At 38.4% G+C, this 9,930-nt stretch overlaps 2 protein-coding genes across 2 annotated transcripts in view; both read left to right on the top strand.

The window, feature by feature from the left end:
- The window catches only part of LOC106691331 (zinc finger protein Xfin), a gene marked incomplete at both ends in the record, with an annotated part of 26,426 nt that extends 16,498 nt beyond the window's left edge, over positions 1-9,928 (top strand). Inside the window, 3 exons of the mRNA XM_067051832.1 lie at positions 5,576-5,647; positions 6,121-6,192; positions 7,902-9,928. Of these exons, the coding sequence (XP_066907933.1) occupies positions 5,576-5,647; positions 6,121-6,192; positions 7,902-9,928 (2,171 nt within the window). The remainder of the gene's footprint in view (positions 1-5,575; positions 5,648-6,120; positions 6,193-7,901) is intronic.
- LOC136796859 (uncharacterized) lies at positions 2,116-5,067 on the top strand. The gene has a single exon (XM_067051821.1). It carries the CDS (start codon positions 2,834-2,836, stop codon positions 4,079-4,081), a length of 1,248 nt encoding a protein of 415 aa, XP_066907922.1. The 5' UTR covers positions 2,116-2,833; the 3' UTR covers positions 4,082-5,067.
- Positions 9,929-9,930: the final 2 nt, after the last annotated feature.

Here is a 9,930-nt window from a genome sequence, read left to right as displayed (position 1 = left end):
AACTAAGAAAAAGGCCATTTAAGCTGGGTTGATGATGTTCCATACTTACATGTTTAATTATATACATACTGCATGTTATATAATTCAATGTTAATATAGGAAGAAAATTACTTCATATAACATAGCGCAGAACATATATTCATACCATGATGTCAGTTAAATTAATATTCATTAATACCCTTATTTCTTCATTATCATGATTTACAATCTATAACCTTAAATGAATCTTAAATTCAGTAATTTAAGAAAAAATTCTAAAATGTATCACCTATGTGTTCTCTTTCCATTTCATTTATGTAAGTTTTCAAAGTGTAACATGCTTAATGCACAGATAGCTAACTAATTTTAAAGAATTCTTTCAATCTATAGCCAATTTTCAATTTATTAATAAAGTTTAAGTTTAATTAATTTGTCTAGGTTAATTAATTCAATTTCAAGTATATTGAAATTAATTTTGTTCATTTCACATTCATTATAACCTAACTTCACAGTGATAAAGGATAAACTTAACAAAACACTCACTTTATTTTTCACAATTTTATTTCATTAGTTCCATAGCAATCATTTACAAGTTTAATTAACAAGTTGTTAATTAAAGCATAGCCTTTAAGTTAGACAAGTTAATTCACTTTCATCATATATACGTTTTGTTTCATTTCTTATTCACAGCATAGAACAGCAATATACACATTAATTCATCACATTCCTTCTAAAATTGCCTCGTTTGAGAAAATATCCAATAGAGACAAAACAGCTTCTATCATATTGTAAGATAACTGATAAAGCCATTAGCTAAGCCACAGCGCACTACGCCATTACAAAGAGGTAGAACCATCTTGGTCTTCTAGATGCTACAACTTGAACATCACCTTCTTCGTTCGATGACGTCACTCAACCTTGTTCTTTCTGCTGACGTTTCATCAATTATTCGGCTATTCAGTTCTATTCCATGGCATAATGTGTATATTGCTCTCTCTTATTAGTTAGCTATCAACTTTCTTGTTATTTAATTCCTTCAGTTTGACTCTTTCGTTTCTCAATTCTTTTCCCCTTCTCTCTCTCTCTTCCTCTGCTCGGGGGACTCTTCGCCTTTGCAATTGAAATTATGACTTCAGAACAGAGCATTTCTCGCGCCGCTATTCTGGAGAGGCGGATGCGAGGTTTAAAACGTCACATAAAAGGTATTTCCGAAATTGATACCAAAACCCTTAGCGACGCTGATGCAGCAGTGTTCGAGGTGAGACTGAACGAAGCTAAGCAGCTCTGGACTGAGTTCAGGGAAGCCTGGACTGAACGTGAAGAGCTAACTGTCGCCATAGGTGAAGATGACACGTTTCCGGACAACTCTCGGTACCAGCTTTATGACACATTAAAGGAGGAAATAATGAAGGCTGGTGGTGCCCTTCTATTAATTCAACGAAATCGCGAAGCTGGGAAAGCTAAGCACATACTACGCTTCCTCCTTGCTCCACATTTAATCAAAATGCAACCTACACCCAGAAACCACAATTACCTAGGATTCCTATCCCAACGTTTTGTGGTGATATACTTAAGTGGTCGCATTTCTATGACACGTTCACATCGTTGGTACACGATGAGCCGGCCTTATCCAACATCGAGAAATTCCACTACCTTATCGGCGCTTTGAAGGGAGAAGCTGCAGCGGTAATCTCCAGATTTCCAGTCGAAGCAAATTCGTACGAATTGGCCTGGAAACGAGTGGTGGAAACATATCAGAATCCGCGGGTCTTAGCTAACGTACTAATTCACAGTATAATAGACTTCAACTGCAAAGAGGCAAGAAGTGACCTGCAAAGGTACGAGCAATTTCTAACAGGTATTGCTGACAGCGTAGAAGCTCTGCGGGCATTACAACTCAAGGACACTACGGACTTCCTTCTTACCACATTTGCGTTAAGGACATTGGACCCAGAGACCAGAAGACAGTTTGAACTTTCTCTCGGATCCAGCCAAGAGTTTCCCACGGTGGACAATGTTATAGCCTTTGTTCGGCAGAGGAAAACTGCTATTCGCATGTCGCAGAGAGCAGACATCCCTAAACCATCTGGGCGCTTCAGCGGAATGAATCAGAAGCAGAGGTTTGTCTCCTTACACGCAACCTCTTCCAGAAATCCTAAGGATACTCCAGCAGCGGTTCGAACAACTCGGTACCAAACTGAGAAGCGCAAAGGGGCTTCAGAAGTTAGATGTCCTCTATGCAAGCGAGATCATCTGCTCTCCAAGTGCGAGTCTTTTATTGAGCTACCTCTTACCCAGAAGCTTGAACCCGTCTGAACCTTCAAGGTATGTTGGAATTGCCTTCGTAAGAGCCATGAGGTGGCCACATGTCGTTCGCAATTTCGATGTCGGACCTGTTGTAAGAAGCACCACATGCTGATCCACCGCCAGGATGAAGACAACGCAGGCACTAAAGTCGATGAAACGTCCAATAGGCCAACACTTACGGAGACCTAGGATCTACGCCATCCTCATACACGGACACCATGGTATTATTGGGCACTGTATGCATTCTGGTTAAGGCGAAGAGGGGAGACTTTCATATGGCCCGTGCTGTGTTAGACTCCGGAAGCCAGCACACATTTATTTCAAGCGCGCTCGCACACAAGATTGGCGCTAGCATTTCGAATTTCGACCATTGCATCACCAGTCTTGGCGAGTCAGCTGTCCCGAAGTCTCATCTCGAAGGTTCCACGTCATGTACTATACGCCCATTTGCTGGTAAAGAAGAATATAACATCTCTCCAGTGGTAGTCGACCACATCACGTCTTCTTTACCAAACGTCAACCTTCCTTCTTTGTCGTCAGCCGCATTATGCGCCATCCTTTAGCCGATCAACGTTTTGGGGAGTCAGGTCCAGTCGATCTGTTAATCGGTGGGGACTTATACCCACGGATTCTCGTTGGAGCTCCATACCCTACTGATGTCTATGGACTTTACTTTACGCCTACAGTCTTCGGCTTGGTAGTTTCTGGCGTTATTCACAATTTGGCTCAACCTACGTCCTGCTCTTTTTTCTTCAAATCCACTCTTAGCGTTTGGAATTCTACCGAGAACATGGTAAAAATTCATTCTGCTTCTCGTTCAACGATCTCTAGAGGCAACAAGTTACCACCTTCTTCATGCACTGCTTCTCATTCAACTCACAACAGCTCTGTACCGCGTGTATCTACGACATTTTGTCGTCCCTTCAGCACAAGGTCATCCGGTGATCCCGCAACCACATCCATTTCATCCACGACTCCAATTCACCGATCCACGTCTTCTACGCAAACAAAGTCTGTACCGAAGATTCCCAATTCCTCGAAAACGCTCTGCATCTTTAAGCATCAGCGTCCACCGTTCAGCAGAAAAGATGGCGCTCCTTTCAATAAAAATTATAAAGGAATGGATTCCGTTCAGCGGGGGATCGCCGCGGATTCCAAGGTACTGCTCGAGAAACTTCCAGAATCAGATGCACCAATAAGTTCAGATGCAACTGATGTTCCTCGCATCAGTGATGGGAATTGTTGTGACACCTCAAAAGCCGATTCTCCATATAACGCAACTTCGACTACACATTCCGATTACTCTAGAACTGATAGTCACATCTTCATGAATGGAAACATTCTATGCAGCACTGAGGCTTCATCAACTTCAATTCGTGACCGAGGTGGTTTGATGTCCATTCGGAATGTAAGGTCAGAAAACACGGATTCGATAAGTTTGGTCAGCAATACCAGTTCTGTTGCTGTCTCTACCCAAGCGGCTTATGGTAGGACCAGGAATTCATCTGTCACTTCATCGTACACCGTATGTGGAAGCTCTAGGGAATCCGGATCCAGTTTGCCATCTAAACATCTCATGGACACAAAGCATTCGAGATCCTATCTGAATGATAACAAGCTATTGGCTGATTCATCCACACCTACAATCGAAGACGAACACCACATCCATGGAGATTTTATTGAAAATGCAATACTGAGACAAGAGAGTTTAACTCCCATTCGCAATCTCTCTTGTCACTGTTACTTCGCCATAGAAGGTTCTACAATCAGCCACTTCGGTACAGCCAAAGTTTGAGAATCAAGCCGACTTCGAGAAGTACCACCATCACCCTAGAAGGTGAAAATTAGTTTCGTATATTTGTATATAGCTGGGATCAGCAAGTCGTTTTTGGTTCTTTCAATTCATTATTCTTCGGCTTAGTTTTCTTCGTTTTCATCCGCTCTTGCCAAGCGGGAATTGTTAGGGTGGGCGGAAGCATCCTCAACATAGTTCCTAGAAGTAGCACACATTTTGTTTATTTTTTTTTTTCTTTATCTTACACAAGAATCAATTTCCTTTTTTCTTATTCATATTTATTTTTTGTTATCATTAAATTAGCCTTAACAAGTCATCACAGGTAATTTTAAAAGATTGTTTAATTAGTTCATTTTGTTTACATTTACACTCTGTGCATAAGCATAATCTTATTTTGTAGTGTTTTTCTCTCAATGTAAATTTCAGCCTACCTGCTACAGCCGCAACTCATCTCAACAAGTAAATCACTCGGAGCGATTTAGGTGGGCGGTATGTTCCGGTTAACCTACGGCAACCGAAAGGTTGAATTGGAGGGGCACCATCAAACATCATGGCATAATAGCTACAGGATATAGTAGCGCCCCATGTGCCTAACAGCCAAAACTCACCTCCTCCAGCACTCTCTGTGGAGAGAAGCATCCCAGACGAAGGTGAGAGCCATCTTGTCTTGAGAAGCAGTTCATTATTCCTTTTTGTCTCTCATGATTCCTGATGATTTTGTCTACCATGAGTGAGTAGAACTCTCGGAGTTGTTCCCGGAAGTAGAGAGGAGAGAGGCTTAGAGATGTAGAGGAAGGAAAGAAGAAGTAAGTTCACATGGCAATAATTAACATTCACCACCACATGGTAATCATCATCAACCACCTCATTATGTATACATTTTATTTCCTGCTTCTCTCATCACTTCATTTTATTAATTCTATTTTGTAAAATTATTCATTTTATGTTATTCTGTTTCTTTTTCTACTTACTTTTTTATTTTCTATACTTACTGTGGTTGTTATCTTGTTCTGTTTTTAGCCCTGAAGAAGGCTAGAAACTCTAGCCAAAACGTTGGCACAATAAAATAGGTTAATCCAACTTATTTGTGTTTATCTTTGACCGCACCCCCAACCATCTTCTCCTCATTCATCATCCACGGTCAACTATATCTCATAATTAAGTAATATTAATAATTTAAAATTTAAACTTGAAATAAATCATAGGTTTATTACTATAGGACACTGCCATTATGCGACTCAGTTTTGGCCATCGGCCAGCAGGTCAGCTAAGAGAGACTGCTTTAGCCTGTGAGAACCACGTCTGAGCGAACGGGCAATTCAAAATTTAAAACAAGTGCTTTGTAGAAAGGAGTATTTAAAATATTCTCTTGAGGAAAGACATGTTCTTTTACTTAGCTCTTCGCCTTAAAGATAAATATTTGATATTGCATTTAATACTCATAAATAGTATGATATTCTCTGTTCCTTGTTTTAAATATTATTTTCATATCAGCAGGTGGACTTTCTCATGTGAAAGAAGAAACGCTTGTGAAACAAGAAGGAGAACTGCTTATCCCAGATGAAGGTAAGGCATTTTGAGTTTATTAAAAGAAAAAAAAATTCAAATGAGATTGATTCTACTCTAGTACTTTATTTCCTCTAGTTACTTTAAGCACTGTTGTCATTTCACTGTTTCACACCTCCACATCGGTTGTTGTTGGGAGGAACTCTTAGAGCAGTATTTTCTCTTATTGGGTCCTCATTTGGTTTGGCCATTGTATTTTATTTTATTTACTTCTTTATTATAAGTTACTCGTGTTATTATAGTTTTTAAAATGTTTGATAATTTTTACTTTTAATCTCGCTTTCTGTCTTATCTGTTATTATCTTGAAACATTATCTTTAAGTTTCAAAAGTCATCTTTATTAACAATGTGTGTTAAGTAATATGAAAGAGTAATGCATTAAAATTTTGTTTTCTTGGATGGGCTTATTAAATTCTTTTTAAGTGTAAGAAGATGGTTCCTGTTCCTTGTTTTAAATATTATTTTCATATCAGCAGGTGGACTTACTCATGTAAAAGAAGAAACATTTGTTGAGCAAGAAGAAGAACTGCTTGTTCCAGATGACGGTGAGAAACATTTATCTTATTAACTAAAGAGTAGGCACTGTACGAGGGTACAAAGAACTTTATAATATATTATGGTATCAATTTTTATAAAAAAAATATTTTATTTAAAAATAGTATTTTGATTTCATTCTGAATGAATTTAATAATAATATGATATCAATCTATTATAGTGATATTTTATGTCTCTTGAAAAATAAAATAAAAAAATGTCAACTGTAATAATGTACAGGACAAAGACATTGGAAATTGAATTATTTAAAACAAATATTAAGGAAATTAAAAGAAAAGGTTGATTAATTTTTATAGTATGGGGAAAACATTATGATGATTTATTTATTTGTTATTTTGGCGAGGGAATCACCATGGTGATAAAAACTTTAAAACAAAACATTCAAAAATTTAAACTAGAAAAATAAAAAAAAGGAGCTTCTAAAAATACAAAATTTAAAATTATTTTTAAAAATTAAAAAACAGAAATTGTTGTTTTTTATATTTGCGGAAAATAAAATTGTCTATATATCACCCTGGGGGCCCCTAGTAGAGAAATGTCTTTATGGAGGAGAAGAGCCGCCCGCCGTGGCTCGAAGCGAGTATGTGGGTTGGCCAGCCTGCTAGCACTGACTCACTAGAGAAATAAGGGTGCATGGGCTAGTGTATGTATACCATACTGGTTTGAGCTAAACCTCTGTTACAAATAAAAACATGCTAATACGCAATGTTCACCACAGATACATTTGTTTGTTTTCAGAAAATGGAAACAATTATTAAACATATGTTGGCCGCAACAATACTGGTGATGTAGTTGCAAAAATTACACGAAGGCTACAATTGCCGCTTATGCTCTTGGTACCAGTCCTAACTCCTTGATGGGAGGGGGGTCCTCCTCCCCTTCTGATTGGGGCCAGATGCTCTAGTTGCCCAGCAGGATGCTGCAGGAGAGACACCTCACTTGGTCTATGTCCTTTTTGATTATGATGAGTATTGTGTGGTAACTTTCCAATTTTCCAAACCATTGTGAGAGATATTTGCACCTTTCGTCCCGTTATCTCCAACTTCAGCTGCATTTCTAAGGGTTTGTTCCCTCATAGTTCTTCAGCTTAGTCTAATAATGAATGAACAGTGATCCAGCCAGCTATTACTGCTTTCAGCCCCAAATCAGTACTGGTGGTTGCTGCTGCCGACCACCAGGAATGTTTATCAACTTTCCCGTCTAGATCCGCCATGTTCAGTCAAAAGCAGAGCCACCTCGAGCAGGATGCGGTTCTTCACTGGGCACGGATGGCCTTGGGTTTATAGCATCCTCAAAGACTTGACCTAAGCTTCATGGGCTTCTCAGCTCTGACTGGATGAGGACCCAGTGTACAGATCAATCCTGACCAAAGGTAATACCTCTCTTCAACGTTCTGGGACCAGAGTCAATCTTTATATAGTTCCCTCTGAACGTCATTTATAACGATCTCGCTTATAGTGTTGAACATAGAGGGGAAAATTCAGAAAAAAAAAAGTCAGAGAATCTCTTCAAGCCATTTTGCTAGCCAACCTTCCTGTGTAATAATAGTATGAAATATTTTAGCAGAAAAATAATAAGAAGTCATTAATTATATTTTGCAAAAGATTTGTTTTTGTTTTATTAGAATAATGACTATTTGATTGATTTCCACTTAATAGCTTTGTTTTGTTTTATTAATGTGATAATTTATTGCTTATAGGTACCAAGGATAGTTGCCATAGAGGAAAGAAATCCCATCAATGTCCTCACTGTCATTACAAATCAGCAGTATCTGGAAGTATGAAAAAACATATAATGGCCCGTCATACTGGTGAAAAATCCCATCAATGTCCTCACTGTGATTATAAATCAGTAGGATCTGGAAATATGAAAAAACATATAATGGCTCGTCATACGGGTGAGAAGGCCTATCAGTGTCCTCATTGTGACTATAAATCAGTTGAATCTGGAAATATGAAAAGACATATAATGGCCTGTCATCCAGGTGAGAAGTCCCATCAATGTCCTATCTGTGATTATAAATCAGTGTTTTCTGGTTTTATGAAAAGACATATAATGGCCCATAGCAGAGGTGAAACGTCTAATCAATGTCCTCATTGTGATTATAAATCAATACAATCTACACATATGAAAAGACATATAATGGCCTGTCATACAGGTGAGAAGTCCCATCAATGTCCTGACTGTGATTATAAGTCAGCATTATCTGGTAGTATGAAAAGACACATAATGGCCCATCACACGGGTGAAAAGTCTTATCAATGTCCTCACTGTGATTATAAATCAATACAATCTGCACATATGAAAAGACATATAATGGCCTGCCATACAGGTGAGAAGCCACACCAATGTTCTTACTGTGAATATAAATCTGTACGATTTGAAAGTATGAAAAATCACATAACTGCTCATCATACAGGTGAGAAGTCTCATCAATGTCCTCACTGTGATTATAAATCAGTAGAATCTAGAAGTATAAAAAGACATATAATGGCCCGACACACAGGTGAAAAATCTCATCATTGTCCTTACTGTGATTATAAATCTGTGGGATCTGGACAAATGAAAATTCATATAATGGCCCATCACACAGGTGAGAAACCTAATCAGTGTCCGCATTGTGATTATAAATCAGTAACATCTGGAGATTTGAAAAGGCATATAATGGCCCGTCATATAGGTAAGAAGTCCCATCAATGTCCTCACTGTGATTATAAATCAGTAGAATCTAGAAGTGTGAAAAGACATATAATGGCACGTCATACAGGTGAAAAGTCTCATCAATGTCCTCAATGTGATTATAAGTCAGTGACTTCTGGAGATATGAAAAAGCACGTAATGGCCCGTCACACAGGTGAGAAGTCCCATCAATGTCCTCATTGTGATTATAAATCAGTAGGATCTGGAGATTTGAAAAGACATATAATGGCCCGTCACACAGGTGAAAAGTCCCATCAATGTCCTCACTGTGATTATAAATCAGTAGAATCTAGAAGTATGAAAAGGCACATTATGGCCCATCATATAGGTGAGAAGTCCCATCGATGTCCTCATTGTGATTATAGAGCAGTACAATCTGGAGATTTGAAAAAACATATTAGGATCCGTCATACAGGTGACAAGTCCCATCATTGTCCTCACTGTGATTATAAATCAGCCCGATTTGGAGATATGAGATATCATATAATGGCCCGTCATACAGGTAAAAAGTCACATCAATGTCCTCATTGTGATTATAAATCAGTTACATCTGGAGTTTTGAAAAGCCATGTAATGGCCCGTCACACAGGTGAGAAGCCTCATCAATGTCCACATTGTAATTATAAATCAGTTACATCTGGTGATTTGAAAAAGCATATAATGGCTCGTCATACAGGTGAGAAGTCCCATCAATGTCCTCACTGTGATTATAAATCAGTAGAATCTAGAAGTATGAAAAGGCATATAACGGCCCAACACATGGGTGAGAAATCTCAACAGTGTCCTTACTGTGATTATAAATCAGCGGGATCTAGACAAATAAAAAGCCATATAATGGCCCATCATACAGTTGAAAAGTCTCATCATTGTCCTCACTGTGATTATAAATCAGCAAGACCTGGAGATTTGAAAAAGCATATAATGGGCCGTCATACAGGTGAAAAGTCCCATCAATGTCCTCACTGTGATTATAGATCAATACAATCTGGAGATCTGAAAAAACATATAATGGCTCGTCATACTGATGA

This window comes from Halyomorpha halys, unplaced genomic scaffold, assembly GCF_000696795.3.
Source record: "Halyomorpha halys isolate HHAL.00 unplaced genomic scaffold, Hhal_1.1 Scaffold2254.1, whole genome shotgun sequence".
Classification (NCBI taxonomy): Eukaryota; Metazoa; Arthropoda; class Insecta; order Hemiptera; family Pentatomidae; genus Halyomorpha; species Halyomorpha halys.
This window is presented reverse-complemented; position numbering and strand designations above follow the sequence as displayed.

Bases quoted from the DNA above. Each gene is read 5' to 3' on its own strand.
- LOC136796859 (XM_067051821.1), top strand. From the start codon at position 2,834: ATGCGCCATCCTTTAGCCGATCAACGTTTTGGGGAGTCAGGTCCAGTC.